Source organism: Canis lupus, chromosome 7 (genome assembly GCF_011100685.1).
Source record: "Canis lupus familiaris isolate Mischka breed German Shepherd chromosome 7, alternate assembly UU_Cfam_GSD_1.0, whole genome shotgun sequence".
Taxonomy (NCBI): domain Eukaryota; kingdom Metazoa; phylum Chordata; class Mammalia; order Carnivora; family Canidae; genus Canis; species Canis lupus.
In genome coordinates, this window is record NC_049228.1 from 18,933,020 (window position 1) to 18,950,420 (window position 17,401).

At 36.2% G+C, this 17,401-nt stretch overlaps 1 protein-coding gene across 5 annotated transcripts in view; it reads left to right on the plus strand.

The window, feature by feature from the left end:
• HMCN1 (hemicentin 1) overlaps window positions 1–17,401 on the plus strand; it is a 457,926-nt gene that overhangs the window by 253,378 nt on the left and 187,147 nt on the right. For all 5 annotated transcript variants that reach the window (XM_038542311.1, XM_038542313.1, XM_038542312.1 and 2 more), the window contains 7 exons: window positions 454–726; window positions 3,006–3,101; window positions 6,019–6,213; window positions 7,224–7,354; window positions 7,510–7,657; window positions 10,019–10,145; window positions 13,182–13,336. In XM_038542311.1, coding sequence (XP_038398239.1) covers window positions 454–726; window positions 3,006–3,101; window positions 6,019–6,213; window positions 7,224–7,354; window positions 7,510–7,657; window positions 10,019–10,145; window positions 13,182–13,336 — 1,125 coding nt within the window. The remainder of the gene's footprint in view (window positions 1–453; window positions 727–3,005; window positions 3,102–6,018; window positions 6,214–7,223; window positions 7,355–7,509; window positions 7,658–10,018; window positions 10,146–13,181; window positions 13,337–17,401) is intronic.

A 17,401-nucleotide genomic window follows, 5' to 3' on the forward strand; every position in this document is an offset into this window, starting at 1 on the left:
GTCTGGCTAAACCTTCTACAAAGAGAACAAAAACTGGGAGTACATGAAGAAAAATGTTTTTTTTTCTTTTACTCCCTTATGTTATAGAAATCGTTGCCTTTTAAGAGGCTTTTAAACTGTAAATTATTTGTAAATTTAAAAAAAAACCTAACATTTTTAAACACTTACTTTTTCCTCAAGTTTGGCATGAGGGATTTTATATTTATTATTTCCCATAAACCTTGCAGTGTACTGGTATTGAAGAGGTTATTTTGCCTGGATTATCAAGGAAACAGGCCTCAGGAAATTTACTCAATTGCCCTAGATTGTGCATCTAGTAAGTGGCCTGAATCTGGGTCCAAATCGTGAGATTGTTCCACTTTCTCATGCTGCCTCTTGGTAAGGAGTTCTCATTAATAGTGAGAAGAGAAAGGAATTTTAAAAATTGGATTACTAATACTCAGTTGTTTCTAGTTCCTCCAAAGATACAACGTGGCCCTAAACTTATGAAAGTCCAAGTTGGTCAAAGAGTGGACATTCCGTGCACTGCTCAAGGGATGCCTCTTCCTGTAATCACCTGGTTTAAGGGTGGAAGTGCCATGCTGGTGGATGGAGTGCAGCATATTAGCAATTCAGATGGAACATTAAGCATCGACCAAGCCATGCTCTCTGATGCCGGCATATATACATGTGTCGCTACTAACATAGCAGGCAGTGATGAAACGGAAATAACACTGCATGTCCAAGGTGATTTTTGACACAGGAAAATATGTGTGTGGTGGGGGTATATTATATGACCTGCTGGCATAAGCTGTTCTCTGAGTAGGCAGAAAGCAAGCAAATAAATAATAAATGCAGATCATGAGAAGAGTACTATGTAGAAAATTAAAATAGGGTAATGCTCCCAGTGATTGGCTACTTTAAAGATTTTATTTATTTATTTATTTATTTATTTATTTATTTATTTATTTATTTATTTATTTATTTATTTATATATATGAGGGGAAGTGGGAGCAGGAGTGGGGCAGAGGAAGAGAGAGAGTGAGAGAGAGAGAATCCCAAACAGGCTCCATGCTAAGCACAGAGCCCAACATGGAGCTCGATATCATGACTCTGAAATCATGACCTGAACCAAAATAGTAGTCTGATGCTTAACTGGCTCAACCATCCAGGAGCCCCACAGTTGGCTACTTTCGATTGGCAGGTAAAACTTCTCTGAGGAGATGATATTTAGAGTGATATCTATTGACTAGAAAGAGCTAGCCATGTGGACATTAGGGAGAAGAGCATTCCTGGCACAGAAAATACCAGTGCAAAGGCAAGAAGGAAAGATAAGCAAGTGTACTTACCATAGTACTCAGCACTTCATATCTGCCCCAGCAATTTTAGATGGATGGCTAGGACACTGTTGGAGAACTTATCCAGTTCATTCATTCACTCAGCAAACTTGATTGAGTGCTTATATTATGGGTCAGTGGAAAACATAGACCTTTATAACATAATCTCATAAACAAAAACTGGTTAGTGCCTTCACAAACCATTAGAAGGTCTATATGAGTTTTTAAAGAAAGACAAAACAAAGAAGTCTTTCTTGGGTTGAGACGTGCCAGTTAAGATTTGAAGAATGAACAAAAGTATAGTAAGTGATGCGCAGGAATGCAGTGGGGTGGGGTGGGGTGGGATGGTGAGAGCCTTAGGAGAAGATGTAGAATGTGAAGAAGAGGAAATGTGACATTTTGGATACACTGGCATAAGTCAATCAATAAAGGCAAGCTGGCTGCATTTCAAACTGGGTGTTGAGTGACATGTGGCAAAGCTGGACACACAATCATGGACCAGATTATCCAAGATCTAGGTACTTAGATTAAGGAGTTTAGATTTTATTCTATGTGTAGTGAAAAGATTTGGAGGCATTGTTACCGGGAAATGATGTATTTGGATTTTAAAAGATCACTCTTTGGGGATAGAACGGCTTGACTGGAGAAGGTGAGGGGAAACAGCTGGAGACTATCAAAGTAGCTCAGGCAAAAGATGATGGTAGCTGGACTTGGGGGAAAGAAGGGAATGTACTCAAAAAATAATAGCTCTTTCCTGATGATCTACTCTCGGATTAGGGAGTGAAGGAGATGGAGGACTCATCAATTTGGAGACTCCCAAATTTCTTCATGAAATGGATGGATAATGAGGGTGTTTAGGGAGGTGGGATTCACTGATAGGGTGCACTAAGGAGGAACAGGTGTGAAACTTTATTCTACAGATAAAATGAATACAAATAGTGATTTTCATCAGGGAAATCACACGATGAGATTTATGGTTCAGAGAGAATATTCTGAGGTCTCTGTGTGAATGAATATGAATCCAAAGAGGAACATGTTCGAGAAAAGGGTTCCAGTAAGAAGCCTACTGAAATAGTTCGGGCAAAAGAAGTAAAGGTTTGGGGATCCCTGGGTGGCGCAGCGGTTTGGCGCCTGCCTTTGGCCCAGGGCGCGATCCTGGAGACCCAGGATCAAATCCCACATCAGGCTCCCGGTGCATGGAGCCTGCTTCTCCCTCTGCCTTTGTCTCTGCCTCTCTCTCTCTCTCTTTGTGACTATCATAAATAAATTAAAAAATTAAAAAAAAATTAAAAAAATAAATAAAAAAAAAGAAGTAAAGGTTTGAAACAAGCAGTGACCTTAAGGATAGAGAGGGAGATACAGGTATATGATGAACATATAGCCCTAAGTGATTGGGTGTGGAGGTCAGGAGGAAGGGAGGAAGACATAAGAAAAATGGTGAAGCATTATGTTTTAACAGAATTGTGGGAAAACAGAAAATAATGAATTTTGGAGGGTGGGGACATTTTGACCTTTAAATCCCCAGGTCACATTGAGGTAGAAATAGCTGGCCACTAAAAATATATGTCATACTTAAAAGAAGAATCAGGAAAGATAGCAGTTCACCAGGGTAGCTGATTAATGATGCTGCAAGAGAGTTTGATATTGCTAAAGGAAAAGCCTATGATAATGCATTTATTTTTCTAATAGAACCACCTACATTGGAAGATCTAGAACCTCCATATAACACTCCATTCCAAGAACGGGTGGCTAATCAACGCATTGCATTTCCATGTCCTGCAAAAGGTATGTAATAGTTGGACATTACCATAATGTTATATTCTTCCAGAATTCTCTATTGAACCTAAAACATCATTATAAAAAGACCTACTTGTTAGTCCTTGTTATAAGGATTAGAGGGCATTAATCTAATAGCTCTTTGAATAAGTGTTTTTCCCTCACAGGTATTTTATTTACTTCAATGGAAGAACCTTTTGTTCTTCCAAATTTGCCTTACTATGTTTCCCATGTAGTTCATGCTCCTTCCTGTTGGTTCTTAGTTCATTCTATTTTGATAGAATTTCTCTTTAAAATATGACAGAGCGGGCAGCCCTGGTGGCGCAGCGGTTTAGCGCCGCCTGCAGCCAAGGCCGTGATCCTGGAGACCCTGGATCGAGTCCCACGTCTGGCTCTCTGCGTGGAGCCTGCTTCTCCCTCTGCCTGTGTCTCTGCCTCTCTCTCTCTCTCTGCATCTCTATGAATAAATAAATAAAATCTAAATAAAATAAAATAAAATATGACAGAGCTATTCAGAAATTTCAGCATTTATCTCATTCAGAAGTATAAATTAGGACCAACTCCCTATTTGTCCTATTTGTCCTGGATGCTGCTCTTCCCAAAACCTCTTTTCTTAGATTTGCTTACTACTGGTAATTCTAAAGCCAGGTTCTAACTTGGCACTCTGAGGCTTATCCAAACCCCTTTACCTCCCTGAATTCCTGGGCTTTCTATCTCAACATGTTTCCTGGCAGGAAACTATTCTTTTCTCTCCTCAGGGGGATGTGAGAGAGGCATCGTCACTGTCACCCTTGCTCTGGATGCCAGAATGTGGTTAAGAACGTCCATAATGACTCAGATGTGTTTATAGCAGTTCTGGCAACGTCCAGGCAGTATTTTTTTTCCATAACCTCCGGGCAGCTGGTACCATCATTGCTCCCACAAATGCCTCTCAGCGTTTGTTCCAGGAAGCAGCTGCAGATGAGAGTCCTCATGGCTGTTCCTGTTTCTGTAGCAAGATTCTGCATCTTTCCAGTAGTTTTCACCAATGATTATTTTCTACCAGCATTACAAGAGAACTTTAACAGCCTTTTCATATATCAAAATAATCATCAGTAACAATCCCAATAGCACTGAGGGAGGAGGCATGGCCTGAAGAGGGGACCTTTAAAAGAGTTTAAATTCAGATATTCACAATGAGTAGTCGCTGCCACTGGATCCCTACTGGTAGCACTGTTACCCTTTGCTCTGCATTGGATCCTGGACCCCCATTGGCTCCTGGACTCCGATGCTGGCTTGGAGGACTTCCGTTTCCTGGCTCTTTTGATTTGCCTTTTCCGCCTTGAAAAACCACCCCCTTCCACTTCCCCATTTTCACCTGGGATATAATTTAGGTTCATTTGAAGGAGCTAAATGCCTTTTCCTTGTTTTGTGCAACAAATTTCATCTTGTACATGATGGTTCGACCATTTATAAATTAAAGCTAGCATAAAACTTCTTTTTGCTTGTTCATTTAATTTTTCATTTATTAACTCAACAAATATCACTAAGAAGTCTGATTGAGACACAAAAAGGAGTGAGTGGGATGTGAAGACGTGAAATGATTATAGCTCTTTTTTCTTTGACAGCATAGACAATTACAGTCCATCAGTTCACCTTCTCTTCCTCATCAGTCAGCTTTTTACTGTTAGCACAATGAAATAGGCCAATCTTTTTGTTTATTTTTCTCATAAATAAACCTTTCAGAGTCACTTTTATAAGTCCTTAACTCAACTTGAGTTTAACTTTAATGACACCTTCTTTGCATTCTACCTTCTTTTGTACTTGTCTTGGATTATATACCAATACCAATATTTTTATCATCCCTTAATTTAAGATTATTAATAACGTCATGCAACCACATTAATTTAATATGCTCTCTTTTTATTTTTATAGGTATTAAGTAAATTTTGAAGTACTTAGACTAGTGCCTGACACATCATTTGCTACATAAGTACGTTCTTAATATGGAATTCATCCATTTCCAATATGTGCTTTTGTCTCTATTACATACTTCAAGATGGTTTTATCACTTCTACTCACGAGCACATTACTTCCATTTACTCTTTGGTCATAAGTAAATCTAGGAAACTAGTCCTGCTCTCTGCTTTCCCAATTTTCTTTTCAGTATAAAAAGTCAAGAATTTTTCCTATTGTCCTATGTTTAACATCATGAAATCACTAGATGTGTGGGTAGTAGAAGTTCCTCATCTCTGCTATATGAGGCCTTTTAAAAGTATGAATTATATAAAGGATCACTTCTGCAGTTGTGACTCTGTTTGGTTGGGCAATCTTTATGTTTTATTCCTGTGATAGTCCCTTGCTTTTTGTTCTTCATTTATTTTTACCCCCAAACTCTCCCATTTGATTAATATAATTTTTTCCCCACTAATTACCATGAACTCACACAAGAAAATGCCTTGGTTTGCTTACTGTTTTCTGAAAATCTTGGAAAGACAACTTGCTCAACTCTACACTAGAGACCGTAGGTCTCTTAGGACTGATCAGGAATTAGAGGCATTAAATACCATAATCTCTTTGAAATTTCATGCAGGAGGGCAGCCCCGGTGGCGTAGCGGTTTGGCGCCGCCTGCAGCCCAGGGTGTGATCCTGGAGACCCGGGATCGAGTTCCACATCGGGCTCCTTGCATGGAGCCTGCTTCTCCCTCTGCCTGGGTCTCCGCCTCTCTCTCTGTCTGTGTCTCTCATGAATAAATAAATAAAATCTTAAAAAAAAAAAAAAACGAAAAAGACATTTCATACAGGAGAAATATCTTGAAAGCAGCATAGTAACTTAGGGTATAAATTATAGTCATAATTTTTTTTATTTCTCCTCAATGTATTTGATATTTAATAATGATTCCTAATTTTATTATAAAATATCACAAACCTCTGATTTTTCATTTAGGTACCCCCAAACCAACCATCAAATGGATATGGAATGGTAGGGAGCTGACAGGCAGAGAGCCTGGTATTTCCATCTTGGAAGATGGCACATTGTTGGTTATTGCTTCTGTTACACCCTATGACAATGGGGAGTACATCTGTGTGGCAGTAAATGAAGCTGGAACAACAGAAAAAAAATATAACCTCAAAGTCCATGGTAAACACAGATAAGATACCAAAACCATATAGTTGAATATATGACATTTTCTAATTCTTATATATGTAAGTTATTCTCTCAATGTAGTATTATTTAATGTTAATGTGAATGGAGTGCTATCAAACAGGAAGCTGACAATCTGATTGCATTGATTAATCGATTTAAAATTTTGTGTAAATTTTTATTATGACTTTATTCAAAATTCAAGTAGTAGAATCGTCAAAACTCTCATGACTTAAGCTAAGCTATCTACTTATCCTCCCTGAGGGCAAAGGAATTTATTAGTTTGTGTGTGTGTGTGTGTGTGTATTTTCCCAGAGGTATTTATACATAACAAAGAAATATGAATATATATTTTATCCTATTTTTATATATAAAAAGATCCATACAGGAGAACACCGCATCCATTACTCTACACTTTGTCTATTTTACTAAACTAACTATCTTGGGGATTATTCATTATTCCTAACTCTTATTTATACCTGTTTAGCATCCCACTGTATGGCTATGCCATGATTGCCTTAACCTTCATCTATTAATGATGAACATTTGTGTTACCAATTACTTGTTATTATAAGTAACACCTTAATGAAATACTTGTACATTTGTCATTTTGCATCAGTCACAGGTTATGTTCATTTTAAAATTTCATAGATAATGGCTTCCATAGACACTGGGCATATGCACTTCCATCAGCAAAGCAGTGAGTCCCACATGACTTAATTAAGACTGTAGCAGTTTACATTTTGAGTTATATGTGGAATAACTAGTTTCTCCCTTAACTTTATCTTAAGTTTTATCATCACTTCAAAACTCTGATCATTAAAGTAAAACTTTAATAAGAGTTATTTATAAATATATTGGTCAAGATCTTCCTCTTAATGTTAAGGAATGTGCTTAAGTATGACCAGCCTTTTTGGTTATCACATATCTCAGAAGTTGCTTTCTAAAGGCCTATGTACAGAAACTTCATATCAAATTATCTAGCCATGACTCTTCTCTTTTTGCAGTTCCTCCAGTAATTAAAGATAAAGAACACATAACAAACGTATCTGTGTTGATCAATCAACTGACCAATCTCTTCTGTGAAGTTGAAGGTACTCCTTCTCCCATCATCATGTGGTACAAAGATGATGTCCAGGTAAGTAAAAGCATCAGAATATGCATAATTCCTTGCCTCTGCCTCTGGAATAAATCACTCAGGACTTTCTTCTTAATAATGATAGAAAACTTCTATGTCAATTCCTAAGTATGCATTTGTATTAGGATTGGAAATAACTGACCATTTTGTTGAAGGTGAGTGAAAGCAGCACCATTCAGATTGTGAACAATGGGAAGATATTAAAGCTCTTCAAAGTCACTCCAGAGGATGTAGGAAGATATTCCTGCAAAGCAGTTAATATTGCAGGCACTTCTCAGAAGTATTTTAACATCGATGTGTTAGGTAAGTGAAACAGACTTTTAAAAACCTACAATTTTGAGATGCATTTCTTTTTTTTTCAAGATTTTATTTATTTATTCATGAGAGACACAGAATGAGAGGCAGAGACACAGGCAGAGGGAGAAGCAGACTCCCTGGGGGGAGCCTGATGCAGGACTTGATCCCAGGACCCCAGGATCATGACCTGAGCCAAAGGCAGATGCTCAACCACTGCGCCACCCAGTTTGTTTAGCAAACCCAGGCGTTCCATGCATTTCTTATAATAGGATGGAGCTGACAGTTAAGAAAGAACAATGAGATAAAAAAACATTGATAAGAGAAATATCATTTGTTTCACTCTTTCATTTTTTTTGTTTTTAATATAGGTTAACCAGAATCATATGCTATAGAATGTTTTAAGTTATTTATTATTTATCATAGAGATGTCTGTGAGTATTTGGTACCGTCTTATATATAAAATAGTAAATTACTACTCTTGTCAATTTCTCCTGTGAAGTGGGCAGGAAATTCTCAGTGAAGTAACTATCCAGGATGAAGCAGAATAAAACTCATTAATGCTCCGGACACCTGAAGCTGCTAGGTTGTAACTTGAACTGGAGAAAGTAGCAAATGCACCTTCCTGAATTCTAACTCTTATCACTAAATCACCTCTGCCCGGATCCTAATTAAGAGAGGAAAATTCTGAGTGCGGGTAGAAGAATTGGGATATAAGACATTTAGAAAATTTTAGTGGTAATCGTAAATTTAAAGTTTTATAATTTTAATTTATGAAATTATATTTGCCAATTAGAGTCTACTTGGTGATAGAATGACTTCCTCCCTTTTCAATATTTTGTTCATCAGAATGGGCATATGTTTCTACGTCTGGGGTGAAAGTAAAGTCTGGGAATGATGCTGCATTCAAACTACCATTTTTAAGCTGCTTCAGCATAAAAATGATCCCTCTCATTAGCCTTCTCAGAGCCTGAAATACTCTTCATTGCCTCTACCAAAATTATTCTTATTATATTTAAGTACAGGCTATCAAAAACTAAATGATCTTTTTCTATCATTAGTTACATTGGTATTATTTCTCTGGGCATTAATTTACTTTGAATCCTGTGTCCTGATGTGTCCCAAATTTTTATTTCCAGCTCAGACGTTGTCTCTGAGCTCTAAGAATATACATCTCATCTTCTCCACAGTGTCTTGATTTGAATGTCTTAGTGGCATATCAAACAAAAGGTCTCAGTGAACATATGTTCTGGTCAACTTTATTGAGCTGATCACAGTGCACCACACCTCTGTCCACCCACTTGCGTCTGCTAGAACCTAGCTCTCATTCTTTCTACCTATCCCCCCCCCAACTCCCTAAATGTATCTATATTCTGTCAAGACTATTTCCTAATTCAGGGTTAAACTATCTACCCCTTTCATCTCTAACTGTAACAGTATCATTTGTAAGCCGAATTGATGTAGTAGTCTCTGAACTGCCCCCCTTCACCCACTCCTTGCCACTCAAATCCAGGCTTCATTCCCCAGCCAGCCTGGTCTTAAAACAAAATAGGAGTTGAGCGTCTGCCTTCTGCTCAGGCCTTGAGCCCAGGGTTCAGGATGCAGTCCCACATCAGGATGCTTGCGGGGAGCCTGCTTCTCCCTCTGCCTATGTCTCTGCCTCTCTCTCTGTGTCTCTCATGAATAAATAAATAAAATCTTAAAAAAAAAGAGAAAAGAACAAAATCTGGTCACACCCCTCTTCTACTGAGGGAGCTACTTTGGTGGTTGGTCATTGCTCTGAAGGTAAAGACCACACATCTTAACATGATATTAACGGAGAGGATTTCAAAGTCAGGGAAGTGCACAGGAATTTCTCAATATTTTGATAATTCTGAGAATAAAAACTAGCATAGTCATTTTCATATTTTTCCTATCTGACAGCATAGGTACCATAGAGGCCCTTTAAAATAAACAAGGGTAATATACTTCGAGTAGCACTATGTTGTAGTATGTAGAATTTGAACATTGTAAAATTAATATTGATGATATCATTTGTTATCTAAAATGTATAACAGTAATAAATTGCATTATATGAGCTTCACCGCTCACCGAAAAACTCCTTTTGCATATAGGTTATGACTCCTCAAAATGAGTTGATTTTTTCAAGTAATTATCCTGCTAGCAAATCTTTAATGAATGTGTTTCTGTATTTAAATTTAATAGTTAGGTGGGTTGACTGATGCAATATGAAAAGGTATTATTGTGTGATATTTTATTTGTAATATTAAATTTTTAGTGAAATACTGTAGAAATCATTAATAATCTGCTTTTTCTCCCCCCACCCTTTGTTAAGTCATCAATTTTCATGATAAAATGTCTTTGTTCAAGTCCCACCCACCATAATAGGTGCCAACTCCCCAAATGAAGTCTCTGTTGTCCTCAACCATGACACTACCCTCGAATGCCAGGTCAAAGGCACCCCCTTCCCTGCTATTCACTGGTTCAAAGATGGAAAGTAAGTACCATTTTTCTATTTGTTGCAAGAGTCCAACGATAGGGAACGGATGTGTAAATTCATGTGGATTTTACTCATAGATATTATTAAATGAACATGAAGGAAAAACAATATTGTTCAAAAAATGGTCTCAAAGTTTTGTAATATCTTTCATTCTAATGAACCATAAAACCTTATAAATGCTGGGAATTTATTTTAGAAACAGAGGAACTCAAATTTAGTGTGCATTAAATATTCGTCCCAAAGGCTATGAATAAAGAATGATAAATGCAAGATTCAAATGCAGAGATAATTTTGCCTTCACATGGAACTGTTTGAATTATGAAAAGATAATTTTTATGACAAGATGAATACTTAAGCTAGTTCTAATAATGTAGAAGAAGGAACAACCACAAAAGAGCAATTAGATATTTCCCAGACTTTAAGTTCAAGGGCTACTGAGGTTTGCCCACACTGCTATGGCTACTTTGATTTGTATTGTTCTGAGAGTTTATTTCTCACAGTATGGTCAAGTATTACTATGGTTTCTGAGAGCAGGTGTCTAAGACTTAAGTAGCAAAAAGTAAAGATTTGCATTGTTTAAAGTATGCAACTATGTATAAATAAAGTATGCAAACTTTATAAACCAATAAAAAAGACAACAGAAAAATGTATGGAGGATATAAACAAGCAATTTAAAAATTTATAATTAAGCAATAGATGTATTAAAAGATGCTCTAGAGAGTGAAATAAGTCAATCAGAGAAAAACAAATACTATATAATTTTATTCATATGTAGAACTTTAGAAACAAAACAGATGAACATAGAAAAGACAGAGGGAAAGTGTAAAGCTAACTCTTAACTATAGATAACAAACAGGGTTGCGGGAGGGGAGGTGGGGCAGGGACAGAGATGGGTTAAATGGGTGATAGGTATGAGGGAGGACACCTGTTACGATGAGCAATGGGTGTTGTATGTAAGTGATGAATCACTAAATCCTATATATGAAACAAATATTACACTGTAATATACTAACTGGAATTTAAATTACAAGTTGGAAGAAAAAAATGCTCACTTTCAATAATTTGGAGAATATAAACAAAAATAATATGATTTTTGTCTCTCACAGGCCAGATTGGCAAATAAATAAGTAAAGGTTTGAACAATGTGAAGTGTTGGCTAGAGTGTGGGAAATCAGGATGTAGTATTCTGCTGCAGAGAATGTAAATTAGTACTCTCAAGGACAATTTGTTGATATCTATTAAAATTTGAATGGCCGTATGCTGTGATGTAGCAAATACATTTTCAAGATCTAGCAGAGGGAAGTGTTCATGCAGATCCACAGGAGGGCTTGTACCATAGTAGGTCGTATTCCCTACAACACTGTGATGGCAGAAAAGTGGAAACTGACTAATACTCAACCTTAGGAAATAGGTGGATAACTTACAGTATAGTCATCTTGTGAAACACTAGGCAGCTATTAAAAAGAGTACAATCAAGTTATAATACCAAAAATATCTCTATAGCTATTGTCAAATGAAAAGAGAAGAAAACAAAGCAATACTATTTACATACAAAAACTAGATTCTTTGGGGAAGACATTTAAGGGTGAAAATGTTTAGAAAGAATATAAACCAAACTTATAATGGTGAAATGTCTAGAGAAGACTCACGTTAGAGGTAAAAAATCAAGAGGACCTTTTCCTATTATAATACTTTTTTGTTTAAATTTTTGTTACTTACATAATTAACAAAAGTTTTAAAATTACTTAAATTTGAGTAACATTATCAAGTGTTCACTTCTTTAAACAGTTAAGATGCATAAACTAAGGTATTTATTCTATTAGCTTTTGAGAACTTCCTACAAAGTGTCATACCAAGAAATAGTGGAGGGTGCTACCATAGACAATTTTTTAAATATTTTATTTAAATTCAATTTGCCAACATATATAAGACAATTAAATGTGCTTCCATTTAATCGTGTAGTATGACTCACAGCTTTTAATAGAGCAGTGCATCTAATTATTTATCATGGCTAAGTCACTGAAAATTTTTAAAAACTGCTTTGAGTCTTCCTGAAAGATCAGTAAGTTTTAAAGGCATGAATATTAGGATATCATAGACTTTAATAACCATGATATTTCAAATATTACATAAAGCTGCAGCCAAAAGCAGCAGCCAATTATGTAAAGTAAGCATTTTATAATAGTTAATAAGTGACTCTACGTAGTAGAGAAAGACATCCTTGACAACTATAGATGAGCTGCTTTTGCCTTAAACATCGTTCAGTATTTATGATTATAAAAGCATTCATATTGGTTACAGTGTCTCTTTTTTAGAAAAGTTGGCATGATCATTGCCTTTAGTAAGTGATAACTATTCATTATATTGTGAGTACTCTTTCGGGTATTATAATGATACTGGTTTAAAAGTCTTTTTTTTATTTTTTTTTATTTTTCATTTATTTATGATAGTCACACACAGAGAGAGAGAGAGGCAGAGACATAGGCAGAGGGAGAAGCAGGCTCCATGCACCGGGAGCCTGACGTGGGATTCGATCCCGGATCTCCAGGATCGCGCCCTGGGCCAAAGGCAGGCGCCAAACCGCTGCGCCACCCAGGGATCCCTATAATGATATTGGTTTAAAAATAATATTGCTTCGCCTCAAGCTCCTATAAACTCTTAAGTTTCACTTTACTAAATGATGATAGAAATTTTGGCTACAAAAACAAAAAAAAGAAGAAAAATGAGGAGGGAGACTCAAACAAATAATGACACTATCAGGTTTCTATTAATATTCAACAATTAAGTTTGAAATGAAGGAACTTTTCATCTCAAAGTAATAATTATCTAATTTTCATTTGTAAAGTGCTTTAATAATTCAGTTTTTCTGAATGGAAGTACTAATCACATTGTTGTATTTCTTTTAGATTCATACAGAAAAAAACAACTTTGATTCATATGTTTAACCTCAAATGTCAATGATTTTTCATTATTAATAAGAGAGGAAACCGGAAAATAAAAACGGACTCACGGAATAAAATTTATTTTTTCTAGGCCTTTATTTTTAGAAGATCCTAATATTGAACTTCTAGACAAGGGACAAGTTTTACATTTAAAGAATGCACGAAGAAGTGACAAGGGACGCTACCAGTGTGCTGTGTCCAATGCAGCTGGCAAACAAACCAAGGACATAAGATTGACTGTCTATAGTAAGTTATTTTCTTATGCTTTTTGTTATTACCAGTTCTCACCATAAATTGAAAAGAAGGGAGGATGTCTGGGTGGCTCAGTTGGTTAACCTTATCTGATTCTTGATTTTGGCTCCAATCATGATCTCAGGGTTGTGAGATTGATCCCCTCATTGAGCTCCATGCTGGACATGGAGCCTGCTTGATTCCCTCTCTCCCTCTCCCTCCCCCACTCCCCCACTCCCCCACTTTTTATTGTGTGTGTGCTTGCTCTAAGAAAAAAAGAAGAAAATTTTAAAGAAGGGTTTAATGTTAACTGTTCATTTATTCAATGCTGGGTAATTTGGAATGCTACTAACTTTAGAAGAGAGAACCTATCTGCTGTGTTTTAGACTAGAACACTGCATCTAGTTTTAATGCATTTTGTCATGAAGTAGGATTTCTTTAAGAGTTCTAGTGATTTTCAGTTGATGTCACTCAAGAGGGCAGGTATTTCCTAAGTGATTAGTATATAATAAAATGTCTCTATCCTTAAAAGAGTTAAAAAAAAAAACACCTCTAAAAAGGGTTGAGATGCATGAATTGAAGCCAATGGTAGGCAATTCTTTTTTCATAACATCTTGGCCCTTATTCTGACCCTTGGTGATATTTTAAATGCTTTATGTTTATGTCACTATTCTTTCCCAGCTAAGTCCCCACCACAGTATGTAGTCCTCATTGCACCAAGTCTCAACATCCCCTGAGGAAAGTGAATACTAAAGTCATTTTTTTTTTTTTTACACTTAGAGTCATAGGAAGGCACACGAACATTATGTTGTGGGCACAAAGAATTACCTGATAGAAAGGAACAGAACTCAATAGACCAGTCATGCTTCTTGTGGTTCTACTTACCACACTAATTTCTGTCTCTTCATAGCATATGACACTCACGAAATGTCTAGATACTTCAGGAATATCATCTCTTTAGAGGATCTTCCCAAGCCAAGCTGTTACCCAGTCACTATTACATTATTCAAGTTTATTTTCTTCATAATACATATCACTGTCTGATAGGTTATTGCCTAATTATGGGCTTGTTTACTCACTTGCTGTTTGTCTCCAAGGAAGCTAAACTTCATAAGAACAGGACCTTGTTTTGCTTGTTCCCTACTTTGATACACAGTAGCTCTCAAGAAATGTTTGCTAAATGAATGAATGGGCTAGTGATATACTGTCCAATATGGTAACCACTAGCCACAGGAGGCTTTTGAGCATTGGAAATGCGGCTAGTCCAAATTGATACAAGCTGTAAGTATGAAATATAGTCCAGATTCGGAAGCCTTAATACGAAAATATAATGTAAGATATCTAATTAGTAATTTTACATTGATTACATCTGAAATATTTTGCATATACTATGCTAAATAAAATATATTATGGGAACTAATCTCTTCTGTTTATTTTCAAATTTTTTAACAGGGCTACTAGCAAAAATTTTGTTATATACATATTTAGCATTATATTTCTATTGGACAGCACTGGTCTAGTCATTAATAAGAACTTGTGCTTCTAAGACAGGCAGATAGGTTGAGATCCAGCTTCTGACACTTACTAGCTTTGTGACTTTGGCCACACTTCCCAAATACCCTCTGATCTTCAGGTTCCTCATCTGTAAATTGGAGACAATAATAGCATCTACTTAATAGTGTTATTGTAAGGATCAAAATCTAGATACCTTACTGGTTTACTTGGCTTATAAGAGTAAGAGTTTAATAAATGTTATTTGTTTTTCATTATTTACCTGGTGGTTGTATTGTCTTAAAAGCTTGATTTCTATTAACCTCACTGGATTTGAAATTTCCCTTTTTTAATGTGAGTACCTATATTAAGTTGGAATAGCTCTCTTGAATCAAAGAGATTTTATTTAATGCATGCTTTTAAATCATTTCTGCCTATAAATAGAAGCCTTGGAAGAATTCAGTCATGAAAAGACTTGCCCTCCAAAAAGAGTAACATTACTGAAAGATTGGCCATGAATCCAAGTTAAACAAAAGTGTTATTGCTACTATTGGCTGCCTACCAGAAGCAGACATTTAAATAATAGGTGCAAATGTTCCCCTAAGCTTTTGAGTAGTCTTCTCCACATTGTTGTATTGTTGCCAAGATCTATGGTGAATATATTTTGGTGATTCAGTAAGACACCTATTTCCATAGGGCTTGAGTTCTTTTATTTCAGATCCTCTTGTTCACTCTGTATGATGTCCTCAGGCACCCAGAAGAGAGGGATCTATAATGATTAAGTTTCCTAGGATTGTCCAAGGTGAAAGGCATTATAACACTGCGAAGTTTTGAGTATTATTATTATTATTATTATTATTCAGGAAACAATGCATTTACTTCCTAGCAAGCTTGTCTACACTTCCAAGTGGGCAATATTAAGCTTACTTTATTTCACTTATGGAAATGCTTTTATTCCTAAGAATGAATGAAACAGATGCCATATTTGGGCTAGCTGTGAGGAATATTTATGTAGTTTTCAGATGCGAGTGTGTTTCACACCACAGTTGATTCATTGGTTTTCCTTATTTACATACTAACATGAGGACAAAGCAGGTGATGGACTTGAAAAGCAGAAATGCACATTGTGCCTGAATAAGAAAAGACATGAGGACAAAACAAGAGTGAAAAAATAAGAGATGGAGGGGGGCAAAGAGCAAGGAAAAAGATATGAATAAAGGAAGAAAATAAAAAACCTTTGAATATCCTATGGGGAGATTGTGTAAACTGACACCTATTAGTTCTGAGGCAAAGATTTTTAACCTGAGGTCCATGTTTGATTTTAAAAAGTCTGAGAGCCTCCCCAAAGAATACAAAGGTCTTTGAGGGTAGATGTGCAGTGCATTTTAATGTGCAGTGTGTTCATTACCTTTATCTCTAATAGCCTTCCTCAAACAGAAAGTAAGGTTTCAGAGAAATATAGATGAATTAAATTGAAATAGGAAGTGACATTTATTTATTTGGCAAATTTAAGCAGTAGATGGTATGTTGTTCTGATGTCAATTTGAAATGTTCTTTGAGTAATTTTTCTCAATTTCATAAATGCTTATTTTTAAAATAGATCCTTTTCGGTACAAATGATATACCTTTGTATAACAATCATGGAGAAATAGGGGCTTATTTGAACTATATTCTTGCTTTCATTAATGTATCCTCTAACTAATTGGTGGTTGACTTAGGCAATTTCAGCCAGCAGTTTGATATTCATTTGCAGATTAACATGCGACATAAGTAGTCTCAAAACAAAATTAAAATTTTAAATCTGAATAAATTGCTCTTCTTTAAGATTTCAAAATGGTGGCCTGAATTTGTATTAATTGGTTATCTTGGACTTGGTACACTTTTTTTTTTTATTTAAGATTTTATTTATTTATTCGAGAAACAGAGAGAGAGGCAGAGACACAGGCAGAGGGAGAAGCAGACTCCACACAGGAAGCCCGACACAGGACTCGATCCTAGGTCTCCAGGATCACATCCCGGGCTGAAGGTGGTGCTAAACCTCCAAGCCACCCAGGCTGCCCCACTTTTTTTTTTTTTTTTTTTTTTTTTATAAAAGGCAGAGATAGTAAATATTTTAGATCTTGCAGACCATGACACAAAATCAAAGATATTATGTACTTCTTATATATCAAAGTAGAAATGAATTTCTACTAATTGTCTATTTTTTAAAGATTTATTTACTTATTTATTCATGAGAGACAGAGAGAGAGAGAGGCAGAGACACAGGCAGAGGGAGAAGCAGGCTCCACGCAGGGAGCCCAACGGGACTCGATCCCGGGACTCCAGGATCACGTCCTTGGCTGAAGGCAGATGCTCAACTGCTGAGCCACCCAAGCATCTCTCTACTAATTGTCTATTGATGAAGTTCTACTGATTTTAAAAATTATAAAATTTTTTGTAATACAAGCCTACTAATGAGAAGAACGGAATTCTTGTAGGGGGATAAAGTTTTAATTGATTGATAGTGAAAGTTAGTGATCCCTCTCACCAAAATTGATTGCAAATGTCCATCTGTTAATGCTGATCTATAATGAGATCTTATGTAGTTCA